This window comes from Natator depressus, chromosome 13 (genome assembly GCF_965152275.1).
Source record: "Natator depressus isolate rNatDep1 chromosome 13, rNatDep2.hap1, whole genome shotgun sequence".
Lineage (NCBI taxonomy): Eukaryota > Metazoa > Chordata > Testudines > Cheloniidae > Natator > Natator depressus.
The window spans coordinates 8889720-8911395 of NC_134246.1; the positions used below are offsets into that span (position 1 = coordinate 8889720).

A 21676-nucleotide genomic window follows, 5' to 3' on the forward strand; every position below is an offset into this window, starting at 1 on the left:
TCACTGGTCAGGATGTGCTACGTGTCCCCCTCTCTGTCCAATCCACAGATGATATGGTTTTATTATGGCTTTTAGGCAGTCTCTCTGATTGCCAGATGCTGGGACTGGACAACAGGGGATGGATCACTTGATAATTGCCATGTTCTGTTCACTCCCTTTGAAGCATCTGGCACTGGTGGGAGACAGGATACTGGGCTACTGGTCTGACCCAATATGGCCATTCTTATGTTTTTAGTTCAAGCTGGAGAGACACCTGTGTTTTGGTCTCAAGTCCTTGGTTCAATCCCCTGTGTGTTGGTCCAGATGGTCTCTGTCACAAAAACACATTATGATTCTACCCAAACCATGCAAAAATAGACAGTCCCACTAAATATATCCTCCTCCTTTTCAATTCTAAACCTTGTTCCAAGTAGCAGGGGTGCTGTGCATCTTCCTGACACAAAGGTCTCAGTCCTGCAATCCTTACTCAGATGAGTAGTCCCATTGACTTCAGTTGAACTGTTTGCCTGAGTAAGGCTAAGTCATGTAAAGTTATCTGGATCAGGCTCTTAGTTTTTGTTTTATTTTTTAAGATTAAAAGCTTAATCTTAATCACCATGTCCTGTGAAATCCTCTGCAAAGGTCTGGTTCTTCTGCTTTCCTAGCCCTGCATGCTTCAATAACCGTCCCTCTAACAAGAAAAACGGCTAGTTTTCTTTTAAATGGTTCAGTGTTTTTCATTTCCCCCCATCCCTGAACTGCAGGCGGTTTTGTTCCAGGCCTCTACACTACTTATTTCCTCAAAGAGCTCTGCCTCGGTAATTTTTTTTAAGCTTATATTTTCAATTCATGGTCCCTTCTTCCTAGTGCTGGCATGAAACAAACTAAAAAAACACCACTTTTCCCATCATTCCACGATGCTTCCTGTTTGTTTAGGACTTCTCTATCAAACAAGTTTAGCCGCTCAAAAAATCAGCTCAAATAAGCTGCTCAAAATGGAAAATGAGCTGACTTCTCTATCAAACAAGTTTAGGACTTCTTCTATCAAACAAGGACGTGCTCCTTGCTTGTTTTTGCTGACTGTGGGGTCTCAAAGACCCTGGTGGAGCCCTGAAAATCCCTCTCCCATGATTCCTTCATTCTCCCTCCCAACCTTTTATCACAGACACCATCCTTTCGCCCATGGAGCTCTCCATAGGCCTCCCTTTAGAACAAACATCCTTAATCAGCCCTGGAGTTTGCTGCAGAAAGATGCAAAGCCCATGGGGCTACAAAGGCTGTACATGCAACAGAGTCGTTGTTAGTATCTTCTGTGGAAAAGCGTAGGTGATTTTTCCTGTTTACATGATGCCCAGAATTTAGGACTAACTACAGACTTTACATGGGCTTCTGCACCTTTAGGGACACGTTTTTAAAGGGTCTTTAAAATAAGCTTCCAATACTAGGAGGCAGTAATACAGACGTGACTGAAATAATCTGCATTTGCACATGCAAAACAGATACTTGCAAGTGCATGCACAAACGCTGATTTATGCATGCAAGTGGGTGTCTCGTGCCCATTTACTCATTTAGCAGTTTCTTGATGTCCCTGAAGTGCATTCAGGAGCAACCCCAGGAGAGATTAAAACAATCATAATAATGATTTAAAACAATTTATAGAAATTCCCTTTACCAAAAAACAGATAGTTTCAAATTGTTTCAGTTACTCTATGGGAAAGGGCGGGGAGGTGTTGATGTCCTAAAAGGATCATGGGGCTCAATCCTCAGCTGGTATAAATCAAAACAGTTCATTTGACTTCAGTGGAGAATCTGGCTGCCTGGCTTGATCTGAGAGTTAAAATAGAAATGAAGCTGGTATGGAAAAGATTTGGTACTTCTAAACACAAGAGTAGAGGTGACAACTCTAAGTCTAGCCACAGTGCGAATGACCACTGTCTTTTCCTTTTTCATAGTAATGGGTGCTCTGAAAGGCCTGCTCTAGTTAACAGCATCAAGGCATTGGAAAGCCTGCTTGACACAGGAAGCAACTTCCGCAGTGAATCAAAAATGTGATGCTTCCCCATTATCATTTCATTGAACCTTTGGAGGGATTTTCTAAAGCACCCATAGATCTGCTGCCTGGTGGGTCTTCTCCATTCAAGAGAGGGCAAATGCCTTTAAAGTGCCCTCCTATGTACAAGGACGTTTCCTTGGGGCCTGTAACACTGAGCTGACCAGTACTGGCGGAAACAAATTAAACTGAATTTATGTGACCTGGTGCTGGGGAACCATCCACCCCCTCTTTATCACGGTGTAATGGCAGACAACCCAAGAGGACCCCCCCACAGAAGCACATGAAACTAGATGGAGCAGAGGGGAAGTTGAAAAGGGAAGCAACTTGAAATAAAAACATTAAACTGATTATGATTTTTTTAAACAGAAGCTGCACTTTTTGCTCCTGTGTGAACAGCTCCTTATTGTAGTTCAGGGAGCAATCATGTCCAACGAGTGGAACAGCTTACTAGTCACATTCAGAAAATATCCAAAAGGGTTTAACAAAGCAGAATGTTGTTTCTTCCTTCAAGGAAGGAAAAAAAACCCCAAACCTGCTTTGCTAAGTATGTGATGACACAGCACATGGAACTTAGGAAGAAATCTGAAAGGAGTCAGTTAACCTAGACAAAACTTTAGCCATTACCCTAAGCACTCAAACCAGCATTTTAAATAACGGGGTGTTGTTTGTGCATTGTGATGGCTGCAGTAGAACAGCAACAGATTAATTTTTCAGAATAAAGGAATTCATCCAGATTTCAGCTCTCAGAGCTGCTGAATAATGGCTCAAGAGAAGGTGCTGCTGTATGGGCAGCTTTTCTTTATCAGGATTACAGACAGCAAATGAGAGAGCCCCTAATCATGTTCCACCAGTGTCCAACCTGAATTGTTGGGTGGGTGGTGGGAACCCTGGTGGGGGCAGCAGGGAAGAATCATGTCCCTTCCTATAGTGAGGAAGGGTGGTCTTGTGGTTCAGGCACAGGCATGGGACTCAGGAGATCTGGCTTCAATTTCTATCTCTGCCACAGATTTTCTGTGTAACCCTTGGCAAATCCCTTAATCTCTCTGTGGCTAATGATCCTTCCTTTGCTGTCTCGTCTACTTAGATTTGGGGCATGGACTTTTACAGTGTGAATGTACAGCAGACCTAGCACAATGGGGCCCTGCTCTCAGTTGGGCGTTAATATAAATAAATAATAGCCACTTTAGCCTCAAGCGTCTGTGGAGCACAAAGGTCACCTGGTGCTCCCTGCTTGCCTGTATGCTAGTCTACAGGGAACCCTCCATGGATCTAGACTCTGTAGTAGGCAGGGGGTGAACGTTAACTGTGGGCTCGCAAAATCCTGCCCGCTGAGGAATTCTGGTGGTTCTCTTGCAACCGCAGGAGGGAGGCAGGATTTGCTCATTAGTGCATTGATTACCAATGTCAAAGCAGCTCTGCTTGCTCCCCTTGCTATGCCCCAAACTGGCATTACCTGGAGGAGAGCTTGAGAATCAATAAGTGGGGGGTTTCTACAGGACAGTGAGCCTCTCTTGTATGAAAGCACTTATGTTTTATCTAGTGGCTTTCAGCCTGAAGGATCCCAACAGGCATTGCAAACCTAAGCTGACATGCAGACCATGTCCCTGATTCAGCATAGCACATAAGCAGTCCCATTTACTTACTCACGTGCTTAACGTTAAGTACATGCTTAAGTGCTTTGCTAGACTGAGGCCAATGTGTGTGTGTCAGCTTAAGTTGGGACCTAGGCTAAAAAGGGTGAACATTTGCTCCTTTTCCCTCTCTTCCAGGGAGTATTGTGAGGCACTGGCTGGCTGCTTCCTATGCTGTCAGCTTCAGAAGGGGCTGTCATGTCAGGCTATGGGCTCCCGTTCTGCGGGGAACAGGGTGAATCATGCAAGGGGTTCTAGGATTTGTAGTGCAGCTGGAGTGAAGCAGAGGCTGCAGCAGGGAGCAGAGAGCGCTGCTGCCATGCGTATGTTAGAGGTGGGGAAGCTATTACTGGGTCCCACAACATCCCATGTGATTAGAGAATTGGCAGCCGTACCTGGCATTCCCCTCAAAGGTACCATTTAGAGGGAACAGTAGCTTGATCCCCTTCCCAAGACCTCAGGGAGATGAGGAGAGGAGTGGAAGCCTGAAGAACTCCCTCCCAGTCAACTTTTAAAGGGGGGGGCAGGAAAGGCAAAATCATTTTGGCTCAGCAGGCCCAGCCAATCTGCTGATGGGGGTCGGAGAGATATCAGAGCCACAAATTCTAACCTGGTATTGGGTATTTTAAAGCATGGGATGGGTGCCCAGGCACAGATTCACAAAAGTACTTATTTATACCTGCCTCTGGAAATTTCCACTACATGCATCTGACGAAGTGGGTATTCACCCATGAAAGCTCATGCTCCAATACGTCTGTTAGTCTATAAGGTGCCACAGGACTCTTTGCCGCTTTTACAGATCCAGACTAACACGGCTACCCTCTGATACAAAAGTACTTAGGCACCTAAACCCCAGACTTAGGTGCCTACATCCCAGTTTTAAGTTCCACCTAAGTTTTTGCAGTAAAAAGTTCCCTAGGCACCTCTGTTTCTGACTCCGCTAGGCATCCTGGCACCTATCTCCCTGCCTAAGCCCAAAGCAATTCACAAATCAAAGGAAGATAGGCATACATCACCTAACTCATGTGCAGGGCCCAATCTGATAGGCATGGTCAGAGGCCACATGCTAGATCTGGCCAGGCAAGTTCACACAAAACTGCCAGAGGTAGAGGTTCCCTCATAACTTTTAGCCCAGGGTATGCACCTGGAAGGTTGGTGACCCCTAGTTCAAGTCCCCCCTCCAGCTGGTGAAGAGAAGGGATTTGAACAGGGATCTGCCATCTTTTAGAGGAGCACCATATCCATAGGGCTATGGGATATTCTAAGGTGGGGCCCCATCCGTCTTTCCTGTTGGACACTTAACAACTCAGTGAAGCAGAGGGACTGGTTCTGGGGTCTCCCACATCCTGGGTGAGTTGCTCTAACCACCAGGCTACAGAGTCCTGCTCATGCTTGTGCTATCTCTCTTTCCTGCACCCAAATAACTAAGTGGTTACCCACAGTGGAGCAGGTTACAGAACCATCTGTGGCAGAGAGAGAGAAATGCCTGTAGCCTGGTGATTAGGGCAATCAACCAGGATGTGGGAGACCCAGGAGAGTACCCTAACCATTGGGCTAAAAGTTATGAAGGAGATCCTCGTTCCCTTTCCCCACCCCCAACCCTCTGGCTTCTTGAAAAAAGAAGCCTAACTCCAAAGAGGGTTCACAGCTGAGCATGGCTAGCAGAACATCAGAAGGGCAATACTGGGTCAGACCAAAGGTCCATCTAGCCCAGTATCCTGTCTTCTGACTGTGGACACTGCCAGGGATCCCAGAGGGAATGAACAGAACAGGTAATCAAGAGATCCATCCCCTGTCACCCTTTCCCAGCTTCTGGCAAACAGAGGCTACGGACACCATTCCTGCCCATCTTGGCTAATAGCCATTGATGAACCTATCCTCCATGAACTTATCTAGTTCTTTTTTGAACCCTGTTATAGTCTTGGCCTTCACAACATCCTCTGGCAAGGAATTCCACAGGTTGACTGTGCATTGTGTGAAAAAATACTTCCTTTTGTTTGTTTTAAATCTGCTGCCTATTAATTTCATTTGGTGACCCCTAGTTCTTGTGTTATGAGGAGTAAATAACACTTCCTTATTTACTTTCTCCACACCAGTCATGATTTTATAGACCTCTATTATATCCCCCCTTAGTTGTCTCTTTTACAAGCTAAAAAGTCCCAGTCTTATTAATCTCTCCTCATATGACAGCCATTCCATACCCCTAATCATTTTTGTTACTCTTTTCTGAACCTTTTCCAATTCCAGTATATCTTTTTTGAGATGGGGCGACCACACCTGCACGCAATATTCAAGATGTGGGCGTACCATCAATTTATATAGAGGCAATATGATATTTTCTGTCTTATTAGCTATCCCTTTCTTAATGATGCCCAACGTTCTGTTTGCTTTTTTGATTGCTGCTGAATTCTGCATGGATGTTTTCAGATAAATATCCACAATGACTCCAAGATCTTTCTTGAGTGGTAACAGCTAATTTAGACCCCATCATTTTATATGTATAGTTGGGATTATGTTTTCCAATGTGCATTACTTTGCATTTATCAACACTGAATTTCATCTGCCATTTTGTTGTCACCCAGTGACTTTTGTTGTCACCCAGTTTTGTGAGATCCTTTTGTAGTTCTTCATAGTCTGCTTGGGACTTAACTGTCTTGAGTAGTTTTGTATCATCTGCAAATTTTGCCACCTCACTGTTTACCCCTTTTTCTAGATAATTTATGAATATGTTGAATAGGACTGGTCCCAGTATAGACCACTGGGAGACACCATTTACCTCTCTCCATTCTGAAAACTGACCATTTATTCCTACCCTTTGTTTCATATCTTTTAACCAGTCCACAATCCATGAGAGGACCTTCCCTCTTATCCCATGATAGTTTACTTTTCTTACAAGCCTTTCGTGAGGGACCTTGTCAAAGGCTTTCTGAAAATCTAAGTACACTATATTCACTGGATCCCTCTTGTCCATATGCTTGTTGACCCCTCAAAGAATTCTAGTAGATTGGTGAGGCATGATTTGCCTTTACCAAAACCATGTTGACTTTTCCCCATCAAATTATGTTCATCTATATGTCTGACTGTAGTTTCAACCAGTTTGCCCAGCACTGAAGTCAGGCTTACTGGCCTGTAATTGCCAGGATGACCTCTGGAGCCCTTTTTAAAAATTGGTGTCACATTAGCCATCCTCCAGTCATTTGGTACAGAAGCTGATTTAATGATGTGTTACAAACTACAATTAGTAGTTCTGCAATTTCACATTTGAGTTCCTTCAGAACTCTTGGGTGAAAAGCATCTGGTCCTGGTGACTTATGATTATTTAGTTTATCAGTTTGCTCCAAAACCTCCCCTAATGACACATCAATCTGGGACAGTACCTCAGATTTGTCACCTAAAAAGAATGGCTCTGGTTTGAGAATCTCCCTCACATCCTCAGCCGTGAAGACCGATGCAAAGAATTCATTTAGTTTCTCCGCAATGGCCTTATCGTCCTTGAGTGCTCCTTTAGCATCTCTATCATCCAGTGGCCCCACTGGTTGTTTAGCAGGCTTCCTGCTTCTGATGTACTTAAATTTTCCACTTTTTTAACACTTTTTGTCTCTCACTGCTTCTTTTCTTTGTTGTTTAGCTACAGTGGCACTTTTTTGGTTCTCTTACTATGTTTTTTAATGTGGGGTATACATTTAAGTTGAGCCTCTATTATGGTGTGTTTAAAAAGTTTCCATGCAGCTTGCAGGGATTTTACTTCTGGCACTGTACCTTTTAATTTCTGTTAAACTAACTTCCTTCCTGCTCTTAGGCTCCTAACTCATAGAATCATAGAATAACAGAGTTGGAAGGGACCTCTGGAGGCCATCTAGTCCAACCCCCTGCCCAGAGCAGGACCAATCCCAACTAAATCATCCCAGCCAGGGCTTTGTCAAGCCTGACCTTAAAAACTTCTAAGGAAGGGGATTCCACCACCTCCCTAGGTAACGCATTCCAGTGTTTCACCAGCCTCCTAGTGAAAAAGTTTTTCCTAATATCCAACCTAAATCTCCCCCACTGGAGATTTGGGAGACGGGTGGGCTTAGCACACCTCCCCTGGTCAGCATCACCCATTGTCTATCTTAGGCGGCTCCCGGCCTAGTGTGCTGGCTTCTGTGAATCACAGTCTAAGGCACCCATCTCACCCCCTTCATTTACAGGGTGCTTGGGTGCCCGAATCAGGCTTTGTGAATCACAGTGTGTTCCTGTGGTTTTCTAGGTGCTTAAAAGTGAGGCTCATCCTTGCAACATCTCCACACTTTTGTGAATCTAGCCCCCAGACGCTGGAATGGGCACCCATAGAGGCTGCTCCAAATCTAAAGGAATAATAAATTAAATAATAATGTGGCAGTGGCTGGGTGTAGTTCCAAACATAGTCACCTTCGCTTATCCCTGGCCTCTCCTTGGAACTAGGAGAAATGTAGGTCAGCAGAATTTAATCGCTTGAGTTTGCATTGGGTCTGGACACTGGGGTTGACACCACTAACTTCATTAAAAGTGCTGTGCTATCTTTAATGACCACAAGTGTTCAGGACCTCAGCCTGACATCTCGAGAAGATGACTAACGGTGTTAACTGTCCACGTCATTTTGAATGGTCTCTTGCAACATGTGCTAACTCCTTAGCTGTTCCACATTGTATTTAGCTGTGAGTCACGCTCTGAGTACCTTTCCCAGACCTGAAGAAGGTCTGTGTAAGCTTGAAAGCTCATCTCTTGCATTAACAGAAGTTGGTCCAATAAAAGATATTACCTCCCCCACCTTCACTCTCTAATCTCAAAAAGAAGCATTGTATTGGTCACAGCTATCCAGATACACTAAAGCACACTAGTACCTAGCTACTGTGGTGATGGCTGGGCACTTTAGAAATGTAGATAGATAGAGAGAGATCAGATTAGACGAGACAGACAGTTTTAAGAAAGTTATAGCATCTTTACATTAAAACAGGTCCGTTTCTTTTTAATACCATCCCCTCTGTCCCTTCAAATTGTTTCTGATTTCCTGATGGAACATTTCTCAGCTGCGGGTTTTGTATGATAATGAAGATGGGTGTGTTTTGCAGCACATGGAGCTCATACCCCTTTGGTATTTCCTTAGATATAGGCTACACTGCTACACAGAACTTCCCAAATCAATTTTCCATTTGCCCTGACTTTCCCTTAATAACACTCTCTGAATGCAGTGCACATTTAATTTACTCCAGCAATTTCCTGTCCCACTTTCGCATTTTTAACCATAAAACCTGGGGAAAAGATAACTTATACTGACAACTCTGTCAGGGCATCATTCCTGTTAATGCATCACATTAGAGTATTATTGAAGCATGAACAATGGGAAGCTTGGGCCCACCGTTGTCAGCCGCCAAGAATGTGGCCTCATAGACATTATTCTTAATGTAGACTGACTCTCGATCAAGGACAGCAGCAGTAGTGATCTGACCGTTTGTGGCATTAATGTTCAGCCAGTTTGCAGGATCTGACAGCTTGGAGTATCTACAGAGAAAGGAAATAAATACATGGCAGTCTTTTCAGTGACATGTCCTTAATACAGCTTGAAATAAGGTTTTTTTGGACTCCTGACCCCTGTTTTGAAGGAGCTTTTGGATAACTGGTTTTGTTGACAAACAAAACACTAATTGAGTGTCCATTGCTGGTCATTTTTTTGACCTCTGCAATTATTCAATTTTTCCATTTCCTACCCGTTAAAGGTTCTGCCTTCTGCTAAGTGCCACTTATGCTCCAGCTTCCTGCTACCGGCAACAAGCCTATTCTACAGCAAGTTGCTAATAAAGATAAAAGGGCCCTTGTTAGAGTACGAAATGGTCCCTACATTCATGTGCTTGTTCCTCAAGAGCTCAGACTAAAGGAGAGGTTATTTCCCCATTTCCTGCTCCAGCCCTCCTACAATAGAGATTGCTCCGAAATACTGGATATACCTCCCTGTCCACCCCACACACCATAAGGAATTAGTGCTGGAAGGACCACTTCTACAAGGTGGGACTCCTAAGACTGACATCATTCTGGCCAATCAACATATTTTACATTAGAGAACCAGACGCAATTACCTCAGTGGTGTATGATGGGAACTTACGGCTGTATTTGCCAATAGGCCCATGAGGCCAGGCTGAAGCAATTTTAGGTGTGCCATTTTGGAGTGGCTGCGGGGAGGGGTATATGTATGTGTGCGTGTGTGTTGGGAAGTTGGAGAAGAACCTCAGACAGGGAGATGGACGGTCAGGTGGACTCTGAAGAGTGTCTAGCCAGTATGTGAGACATGGCTAGCTGGTGCAGCTGTGCACTGGCTGTGGAGAGTAGAGCAGCAGTGTAATGGCCGGCAGGGAATTTGGGATGACAGCTACTGCAGAGCCGGCTCTGTGAGAAGAAAGAGTTGCAATGGAAGTGCTGAAATTCCGTGACCTTAGTAGCATGCAGGACAAACTTTTAGAGCCTATGGAAGCTGATAGGGTCAATACAGTCCTGAGAAAAAAGAGTAATACAGAAGGGAGTGTATTTTGGTAGTTAGTGCACAAGACTGGAAAAGGGAAAATCTATTCCTGGCTCTGGCTCTGAGACACTGCATCTCCTTCGGCAAGTCACATCATTTCTCCGTGCCTCAGTTTGCCCTACATATCTCAGGGATATTATGAGGCTTACTTAATTGCCTGCCAGTAGAAGGGCAAATGATCGGTCATAAGATATCTATCTAAACAATGCAGTCATACTAGATCTGAGAAGACCATCAAAACAAATTCATTCTTTCTCACTAGGACAGTGCTGGAAAATTCACGGCAAACCCAGGAGCCATGCAGGGGTCCTGACAGCATCGCAGTCTTGAAATTCAGACCAGGTGGTTCAGCACAGTTTCACCCGAGGCACATTTTCTGGCAATCCTCAAGGGTGCTCTGTTAGGACCAGAGGCAGGGCATTCTCAGCTGGAGGGCCCCCAACTGTGGAATTTATTACCCTATGGGGGCTGGAACAATTTCTACAGTTGGGGGCGCTGAGAGCCGTTGAACCAAACTGTAAACACTGTGTATGATGGAGACCACTTCAAGCCAGAGGGTTCTGCAGCACACTCCACACCTGTAGTCCCAGCACCGACGTACTCCTCTTGCCAATCTACCACAGCTCAAGGTTGTTAGCATTCTACCTGGTGGTTCTATAGAGCTTGGCACATTCCAGTCAAACCTTTTCCAAATGGCTCTAAACAGAGGCACTCTCTTTAATTTTTTTTTAAATTCTCTCTTTATTGCTCATGATTTCTACGGGGCTTACTTTTCTAATGTTTATGTTAAAATGAATCTTTGTTGCTATCTGTCATGTGTCCAGGAGCAGTAGAAAGGACCATATTATATGTTATTGAAATAAGCAAACACACTTGGGCTTATTTTGGAGACAACTTGGGCTTGTTGATGGTTTTTGCATCAACATCCTGCAAAATTCAAGGTCCCCTGATACGTAAGCAGGTGAACTCCATGGCTTTGGCTGAATTTCACTTTCAGGTGCTGGTTTGTTTGAAGCTGGAACTCAAAGTGAAAAGTGAGCAGCCTGAGTCCAGTCTGGATTCAAACAACAATAAATTGTCTGCACAAGCCCCTGCCAAGTAAAACTGTTATGTTGCATGGAGCTATATTCTTTAAGGTGATTGTTTTTTAATATCATGGTTGTCACTGTGCCCTTTCATTGCTGAAAATGATCAGTGATCCGGCCTGCAAAGCTGCCTTCATGGATTCGTTTGTGGCTAAAGAAGATAATTTGAGCTGTGACATAGGCTATGATCACTAACAATAGCTGTGGCTTGTTGGGGGATGTTCTTAAGCCCAGATCTTTCATTTGGGAAAATTATATTTAATAAAAGACTATAAAAGCTGCTTGCAAAGATATAGTGGCTGGATCCTGTTCTCAGCTAACTGAAAACTGTTTAGGAGATTAGTGTATACATATGTATCGCCCATTCATTTCACTGCTTCGAATATTTACCCTCTAGCATTTTTTGTGTGTCTAACTCGGCAGTGCCAGCTGTGAAGACAAGACAAAAACAAACCAAAATATCACTTTGCTTTGTTCACAAAAACTGCTGGGGAAAGTCTCCACTGAGCCTAACAATATTTTGCAGCTTCTTGGAGTCACTCTGTCGTGATGAAACCCAGGTAAGAGAGAGCTACGCTTACATTTAAAAATAGTGTCATTGGATCCAAATTTTCAATGAAATGTGTGTCCCAGGAATGCTATGAAGAACAGCTCAAGTAACTTGCTGTTGATATTTAGAGAAGATCATGCAAGGTCCTATGTATCTGCCAGGCAGTCAGAAAAAACGGCTCAGCCCAGTGTGTCATTCTCCCCAAAACAGGAGAAGTTACAACTAGTAATTTTCATTTTGGAGTACAATCCAAATATCCACAGATCAGAGAGAGTATTTGAGCTGATGGGAACTGTTCTCCTCTATGGACTTCAAAACTGGCTTTAGTGGGGAAGGAAGGGAAATAAAGACCCTTCAAAGCAGTGATGGGCAACCTGCGGCCCGCGGGCCACATGCGGCCCATCAGGGTAATCTGATTGCAGGTTGCGAGACATTTTGCTGACATTGACCATCTGCAGGCACCGCCCCCCACAGCTCCCAGTGGCTGTGGTTCTCTGTTCCCAGCCACTGGGAGCTGCTGGCCACTGCTTCCCGCAGCTCCCTTTGGCCGGGAACAGAGTACCGCTGCAACTGGGAACTGCTGAGGGTGATGCCTGCAGACGGTCAACATCAGCAAAATGTCTCGCGGCTCGCAATCAGATTACCCTGATGGGCCACAGGTTGCCCACCACTGGCCCACTTTGTTTATGCAGAGCAGTAGCTGCATGATGCAAGCCTAACCATTTTAAAAGTCAAGCCCATGAAGCTGCATGATGCAAGCCTAACCATTTTAAAAGTCAAGCCCATGAAGTTCAGTGGAATTTGAACATGCATCTGGAAGGTGCCCAGGTGCTCCTGAAAGGGGATGAAGGATGGTCTTGTGATTCATTCACTAGAATGGGACTCTGGAAAAGTTGATTCGGTTCCCCGCTTTGCCACGTTTTCTTTGTGACATTGGGCAAGTCACTTAGGGCGGGACTTTCAAAGGTATTTAGGCACCCAAAGATGCAGATAAGCGCTTTTGAAAATCTTGCCTATCTGCATGTTTAAGGGTCTAAATACCTTTGAAAATCTAGCCCTTAATCCTTCTGTGCCACCTGTAAATTGGAATAATATGACTTCTTTCCTCCTACCCTTTGTCTGTCTTGTCTATTTAGACTGTAAGCTCTTTGGGGCAGGAACTGTCTATGATGATCATGCATATGTACCTAGTACAGTGGGGCCTTGATCTGAGTCAGGGACCCTAAGAGTTACTATAATAGGAATAATAAATACGTTTTATACTGATAAGGGGACTTAGCTCCCTGAATGTTGATTGATTTCATTGGGCTGGGGGGGGGGGTAGGTGAAGGCTCTCAGCACTGCTCAGAATTAAACCCTTTCTGAGATTCACTTATGTGACACTGGGTCTGACTGTGTCTTACTCCACAAATAGCCCCATTCAGAATCTCACCCATTGGTATTGTCCTGAATATTAAAGGCTGCTAAGTGTGTTGAGAGCTTTGGATGGAAGGTGCTAGAGAAGTGCCAAGCATTATAATTACATTATATAGGCTAGTTTATGCAGTAGATTCTGATTGGTGCACACTGTTGCTTTGGTTGCTTTGATTGGTGCATGCCCCCAGCCTTCTATATCCTAACTCTTGCTCTTGATTTTATACTACCTCCTTTGTCTATCTGGTTTCCCACCTTACTGCTTGCTGCATGAAGCGATCAGGATCCACAGCTGAAAATGTTGTCAGTGCCGTCCCCGGGGGCACCCCTTCCTCCAGCCTGATTAACTTGTGGTTCGTTGGAAAATAGGGCGCCTCATTGATATCCGTGACTGAAATGGTGACTCCTGCTGTAGACTGGAAGGACATCTGGATTCCGCTTGCTAGTGGAGCTTGGTTTGACACCATCACGGTCAGCATGAAAGCCCTGTTCATTTCGTAATCGACAGCCTACAACAAACAAGCACACAAGATAGCCCCGTGTGGAGAATAAATTCCACCCACTGGTAGAAAGCTGGAAGATTTAGAATGGGGACAATACTAGAGGTCACTGTGTAATCTAATTTCTGGATGTAGGATCCAGGTTCTGTGGTCAGTTGCAAAGGTGTAAATCCAAAGTAATAATCACTTCAGCAAACAAAGTTACTCCAGATTCACACTTGTATAAATGAGGTCAGAATTTGACCCTTCGATTTCTGGGAAATAAGAAAACAGGATAAAAAAGACCCGGAAGGATTTTCCCTAAGTTTTGTTCAGGTGCTAAGTATTTTCCAGAAGGGAAGGAGACTGACTTTAGGGCCATGTCTACATTAGGAGTGCTTTGCCAGTATTTAACTGTCCCAGTATCAGGGACTCCAGAACAGACGGGGCCATCCCCCGCCCCCTTTTTTACCAGCGATAAGGGCAAGCGACGGGGAGGAGAGGGCAGAAAGGAGTGAGCGGGGGGCAGAGTCTTAGGGGGAAGAAGCAGCATGGAAGTGGGGCCCTGGGGAGGAGTGGTGTGGGGGCAGGGCCTCTGGGGAATGGGTGGCATGAGGGCAAGGAGAGGAAGAAGGGGTGGGGCATGGTTCGGGCACCTCTGCCCCCCCACCCCACTTTTAAGGTGCTTCCACTGCTCCTGCGCAGTATATTATACTGGCAAGGTGCTCCTAGCGTGGATGCAGCTTTTGTCAGTATAGCTTACTCTAGTCCCCCCGAGCAAAATAATCTATTCAGGCAAAAGTGCAGTTTTGCTGGTATAACTGTGTCCACACTAGGGGCTTCTGTGGGCACAGCTCTGTCGGTCAGGGATCACACCTCATCCCACCCCTGTCCGACAGAACTATGCTACTAGGTTTTCGTAGCGTAGACCTGGCCAACCGTAGCATTCAGATTTCAGCAACTGCTCCCACCAAGGGCAGCTATAAAAGCAACAAGTGTAGCCATGTTAAAAGGAATTAGACAGGTACTTAACAGAGTTATTAGCATTTAAAGCTGCTGGCGAAGTAACTGGGTCAGATTCAGTGGACTCCTGAGCCTGTAGTGCTCCTAGTTTCCTCTCAAGTAAGATTACATGTGAAGGTTGGGTCGCAAGGTACTAAAGCTGGTTCGGTAAATCATCCTGACTCGCACTGGTGCCTTTGAAAGCTGGTCTCACATGATGTTTTACGGTTACTCACGTATTTCCAAAGGTATGTTTTGCCAGTGGGTGGCTGTAGCTCTCATTTCAACATACACAAAAGGAGAAGTGAGAGGGAATAAAAAAGCTTTACCTGGCATAACTGATTGAACTGCAGTGTAATAATAATCTCTATACCATCCCTGTAATTATTATGAGGGTAGCTGCTAATCATATGCCAGGGAGGCTTGAGTTATGCAGGATCACACCTCTGCCCGTTAAAACATGCTTTGCCATAATTTATTAATTTAGAAGTATATGAATTCCCTCTAATATGTCTTCTAATGTGATGACTATTGACTGGCTCTAGAGGCTGAGTGCCAGGGTCTCAGCTGGTGAAAACTGGCGAAACTCTAATGACTTCAGTAGAGACGCACTGATTTGCACCAGCTGAGGCACCGTCCCCTATGTTCCATGTAAGAAACAGGAATGCCAGGGCTTAATTCAAACCACGGAGTGGCTGGTCTGGGGCTAATGGCCACAAGGGAAAAACAAATTCCATGGAGGAAAAAGGGCAAAAGGTCAAATATTGGAATCTGTGTTTGGCTGAAGTGCTTGTGCAATGTTCCCATTATTAAATGATTTCTTGACAGGCAGGTCCAGCACTTACTTAATAAATAAAAGGAACTCACACAGACTGATACCCAGAACACCCACCAGCACTGGTGCAGGGACTTACGCTGCTTTCAAGAAAGGAGGCACGTTAAAACTTCTTGCTTCAATACTATTTGAATTGTTCAGCTAATGTGTTTCCAGCTCCGAACTCTCCATCTAGTCTCCTTAATTCATATTCATTAATACTTCATTTTCCTCTGCACTTGCCTTTTGCTACATATATCAAACTAAAAAAAATTTATTTATACACATTCAACCCACCGTTCCGTGGACTGTAGTTCATCAGATGATGCTATGTTGAGGGACAGGGCCCATAAAGCAGAAGACACTACACTGATATGCTTTGAGAAACAGAGATTTGTTAATGACTTCAGAGTTGTGGCCTGGCTCTTGGTTCCAGGGGAACTAGTTCAAATCTGTCTGTTCTCTCTCATCCTTCAGGCCCTTGCCAAGGATTCCTGAGCATCCCGTTTAGAACCTTCTTCCCTACAAGGCCCAGTATTGTAGCCAAAACTTCCTTAGCCTGGGCTGGAGAGGATGCCTTCAGAATGTAACAGTGATCAGACTTGATCTGCTATCAGTGCTGACACTAGAGGCCACTCTCAGTTCTCGATAATATTTCTTCCACTGTGCTGAGAATTTACTGATTCTGGGCTGTGTTCCGCACCCTTTGCACAAAGAGAGTGGAGACCGACTGCCAAATCCTAACCCTCCCCTGGAACGAGGGAGTCCTCAGCAGGTGCAGACTGGTGTAGCTGGTTCTTATGCCAGCAGAGGGGTGCACTGGGGTGGGAGGGAGTTGGGCAGCAGGGAGTGGCTGGACAGCAGGGAGTGGCTGGACTGCGATGCACTCTGGCAATCCCCAGCTGGTAGATGGTCCCTTGAGGATCAGGTTAGAACAGCCTCCAATCTGCACCTGAGGTTGGTCAGAGAATCAGAGGGCTGCAACTGGCTCCCTGACAGCCCTCTCAGTCTCCTGGCTTAGCAGAGAATCTGGCTTTGCTTGTTTTAGGTAAGCAAAGGGAATGCTAGGCCCAAATTCAAACCACAGCAACACTGAGGCAAGTGGAGAAAATTCCATAGGGAAAAAAAAAAGGTGAAATATGGGCTCTGTATCTGCTGAAGTGCTTGTGCTAATCTTCCCATTGCTAAAGAATTCCATAGCAGTCAGGGCCAATTCAGCCATACACAGACTTAATACAGCACATTCCCTGGACAGCATCCATACTGCACACCCACCAGGATGGCAAGCTATGCAAACTGCACGTCCCTGCCTGAACGGAGGTCAATCCAGTTTTCAGTATAATAGCTGCGTGCAAACGGAATAATCCGCTACTATTGATATGAACCTCAAACTTTATTTCATTTCTGTATGTCTCTGGGGTACCATATGGTTTATCTGAGTGTATGGATGGCAAATGGGTATGCAATGGGTGAGCATTAATCAGATGTGACGGGACAAACCTCGTAGTGGTTTGTTCCTCCAGTTCTCAATTCTTCACACTGGGCTAACACTTTCCATCTTCATGTCACTGAAAATGCTACATATCGATTAGCCCAACAGCAGGAGCAATAGCCTGGAAATATGTAACATCTTGGATGAGAATATGTCTCAGGCAGAATCTGATTCCTCATGTATTTCTTTTATTATATATATGTGTGCGTGAGAAAGAGATGTATGTGTAGTCATATAATATATTACACACACACAAACACAATAAAAGAACATTATTTAAGATTGCAAAATCAAACACTCAAAAGACAGGAAATTCCAGAATTAAGGTTGCCCGAGCAATCTTAATTCAGTCCCCTTGTGTGTCTGCATTATCACAGTCTTTAATTACATGATCACATAGTATTTTACCACAAGACCTCGTCTCAGTCAGTGAACAAGACAGATAGTGCTCAATTAATGAGCAGCTATTCAATATTTTTTTCCCCCTCCTTGTTCAAACCTTACTCTGAAGACAGAATTATTAATTTCATCAGAGGCTTTTCTCTTGTAGTTGTCACTATATCTTGAGTACTTCACAAATATTAATGAATTTATTTTCACAACACCCTTTGTGAAAGGAGGGGTTATTATTATCCACATTTTGCACATGGGGAACTAAATCAAAGAGGGACTAAAGTCAAAAGTATTCACCAATTTTGAGTGCCCAATTTCAGCTGCCTAGAATCTGTTTTTTAAGAGTACTGAGCACTATATAGCATTTCACAAGTTTAAAGCACACGTCCCTTTGACTTCAGCGGCCACTGAGAGTGCTCAATACTTCTGCAAAAAAAAATCAGGGTCTCAAGTTGAGTGCCCAGAAAATGAATAATACACAATTAGCGACCACCTGTGCAATGTTTTGTTTAGATGACTTGCCCAGCATTACATAGGAACACTGTGGCTGAGATAGGGATAAAATCCAGTTCTCCAGGGTAGAATTCGACTGTCTTAATCATGAGACAATTTTCTTTACAAAATCCTAATGAATTTACAGAGCAAACAGGTCCATCTTGTGCAGTGAATGAGGCAAGGGTCCTGTGGGAAAATAGTATGTGATCACGTAATTAAAAAACAACCACAACACATACACACAGGGGAGGGGTGTGATGTAAGGTTGTGCAGGCAACTTTAATTCAGGCATTTCCCGTCTTCTGAGTGCTTGACTTTGCCGCATTAATAATTTTTTAATGTAGGTTTTTGTGTGTAATTTCCTAGGTTTTTAAAAAAGCAAACTGAAAAATCTCAGAATTCCATCACTTTGCCAATGAGTTTCATGGATATTTGCTGACAGCAGAGGAAAGTGAGAGTCTGGGCTATACGGTTCCATTCCGAGTTCTGGAAGTGAGTGTGCTATTGCAGGCATAGTCTCTTCTGCCAATTCCTCCCCTGAGCATAACCCCTTCTGCCTCATCCTCTCCAACCTGTCCTTGTCCCATCTCTTTTCCACCCTTGGTTTCTCATCCTAGTCCCAATCTCCTCACCTAGCCAGTCTCAGTCTCCACTCCTCAAATTTCTCATCCCAATCTCCTTGCCCAGAATGTCCTCGCCTCACCCAGCCAGTGCCAGTTCCTTTCCTCCCAGCTTCTCTTCTGATCTGTCTCTTCCCTCCAGCTCTCAGTCCAAGTCTCCTTGCCCAGCCAGTCCCAATCTTCCACCCCACCCCAACTCCCATTTCCAGTTTCTGCCCTCCTGCCCTTTGGGCTCCTTGTCCCAATCTGCTTCCCCTCCCAGGTCCAGCTCTTGTTCCCTCTGCATTTCAGGCAAATAGCATCCTCCTCCACATTGCCTGGGCTCCGCTGCAGGTTACTGAGAGCACAGGAGAGACAGGCTTCCTGCTCTCAGTTCAGGTATCTGGACCTGGACAGAGCACAGACCGTAGCAGCCCAGAGCTGCCATTGCAGGGAAAGTCCTGCTCAGTCCCAGGCTGGCGTATGCCCTGTGCAGATGGAATCTGAAAGGAATTTAGCTTCTAATAGCCAAGAAGTCTCTATGCACATGCAAACTGTGATTTTTCAGAGGTTTATAATGTGGCCAAATTTGGACAGATTTTCAGGGGGATGACAAAAGGCACATCCTTGTCATAAAGGCCAGTCCTCTGCCAAATTTCAAGTCCCTTCTCCAAAGCATGGGGTTGCTACAACTATTTAAAAAAAACAAAAAAAAGCCCACCCGCCCCAAATTTTTAACATTGTCAAAACAATGTATTTTTCCCAAGCCTTATTCTCAGAAATGGCTGAACTGTTTTGGCTGAAAATTTCCAAACAAATTTAGCCTGAGGCAGACATCCAGCATGGAAAATTTCAGCCTCTCAGACTTGGGAAAGTTATAAGCAACTGAAAACAGCGTCTTCTAATGGGAGCTATTGGGCATCCTTAATAATAGATACTGCTACCAGTCCCGCCTATATTTACATTTCTCTTTGTGAGCTAGAATTAACAGCATATGAATATAATAAATGATATTTACATTAGAACCTCCTTTATCCCTGAAGTTCTCTTATCCAAAACTGGGTTATGTCCCCAGACATTCATTAGTTAGATTATGAACTTCCACACTTACCTCAAATTTGTGAGAGTGACTCCTACACCCCCTCACCCATTTGGTTAAACAGCATTCAGTTCTTCTCTATTCCAGTGGAACATATAACAGCCCCGGTTTGGGGTTGCACCCATGTAACCACGGGCAAAGGAAAGCATGTATTCTTTAACTCTCTATGACATTTATGATACCCAGGCCCAAAGGTCTCAAAGCACAAGCAATTTATGTGCACGTTAGCTGCACATGCACCACGACCAGTGCGTCGTATCAGGAATTTGAACATGCACAAATGTATGCGCACAGACAAACCTGACTTGCCTGTGATTTGGGCGTTCAGCCTGAGCATTTTTGCAAGCATACTTACATTTTGACCCCACAGAAAAACACAAATGAAGATCAGCATACATGCCAATGAGAGATCATACACACACTATTATATGTGCCAGACTGGGGTACTTATGGGGCTACCCTGTTACCTGCCACCTGGGATGCTTCTCCTTCATTTTGCCACACCACTTTGGTTGTATTAAATCAAGAAATCATTTTCAGTTTTAGCCTCTAATTTTCATGACAACTGCTTGCCACCGCAAAAGTGGGTCTGCACCCACTGGGTGTACACCAGTATTTAAATGTGCCAATCAGGCAGTTGGGATCAATGTATGAGGGGTGCGCCCACTTTTGCAGGCACTATCCGCTGTGTGCACAAAATTTGAGGCTGTTCAAAAATATGGCTCTGATATCTTGTTTTGGGATGCACAGATCAGCCTCCTGATCTCAAGTTACTAAGTGGCTCAAGTTACCTAGGCACAGCTGGTTAAAACAGGGCTTACAATGTGTTCTTCTCTTCTCAACATACTTTTAACTGAAGGGAACAAATTTGCTTTATGCTATTGTTATGCCAAGAGTGAGATCATTAATGGAAGCATCTCCATGCAGAGTACTTAATACTGCATTAGTGAGCTGGCTGCCACGGGGCATCCACGGCTGCTCTTGGAGATCGTGTTCAGACTCTGCTGTGTCTCGACTGAGTGGGAAGTTATTCTCTCCCCATTTACAAGGCTTGCAGTGGAGAGAAGGGCCTTGCACCCTCACAGTAATGATATGAAAAGCAAAAATGAAACTGTATCCTTTGGTGATCAGACTGGTAGGGCACAGGTGGTTTTGCTGAGAGCTGGTTAAATGCTGCAGAAACAGCCTTCATGGACATTCATATGAGTTCTGAAGGGCTGTTTGGTTTGCGAACATGCACAAAGACATGTTTGGGGAGGACGAGTGTTCTTCGCAAGAATACACCTATTGCATTGTATTTGTTACTTCCTGTAGGCCAGGACGTGAACTCTTTTACTCACACAATTAGTCCCACAGACACTGACTCCATGGGTGTTCCGGGGCTGGAGCACCGATCAACAGGCCCCGCTGATCAGCTCCTCCCCTTCCCGCCCAGAGCCTCCTGCTCGTTGCTGATCAGCTGTTTAGCAGAGCGCAGGAGGCGCTGGAGGGAAGGGAGAGGCGCAGGGTTAGGAAGAGGCGGAGCGAGGGCCGGGTGTATTCAGGGGAGGGGGTGGAATGGAGCAGGAAGAGACAGGGGCAGAGTGGGGGCGGGAAGAGGCAGAGAAGGGTGGGGCATTGGGGGGGAGGAGTGGATTGGGGGCAGGAACTGGGGCGGAGCGGGGGTCAAGCACCCATGGAAATCAGAAAGTTGGCACCTGTGATTAGTCCTGTTCAGTTCAATGGGACATGCATGTGGTTAACTATTCACCATTGTGAGTAAAAGGTTCACTACCTGGCTCTATTTGTTATTCTCTTGTTTAAAAAGTTTCACTGGTCCAACCAGGGAGTAGAAACAATGTAATGTGACTTAGGTGACCACGCGGATGCTGTAGGATATAATATGTAGAATGTATATTTTAGGTCTTGGGACATGTGAAAAGATGCCTGCTTGTCTATCAAGGAAAGAGAACAGCCAGACAAAAAGATGAGCCAGCAATCCAATCAGGTAAACAACTGCATTAACGAACTAATCTTAGTGCTCGGCAGAAAAAAAGTGTTTATTCAATCTATTACGAATAGCT

General features: G+C 44.8%; 1 protein-coding gene across 3 annotated transcripts in view; it reads right to left on the minus strand.

Moving 5' to 3' along the window:
* CDH4 (cadherin 4) overlaps positions 1-21676 on the minus strand; it is a 663987-nt gene that overhangs the window by 25151 nt on the left and 617160 nt on the right. For all 3 annotated transcript variants that reach the window (XM_074969700.1, XM_074969701.1, XM_074969702.1), the window contains 2 exons: positions 13496-13749; positions 9038-9180 (listed from right to left, as the gene is read on the minus strand). In XM_074969700.1, coding sequence (XP_074825801.1) covers positions 9038-9180; positions 13496-13749 — 397 coding nt within the window. The remainder of the gene's footprint in view (positions 1-9037; positions 9181-13495; positions 13750-21676) is intronic.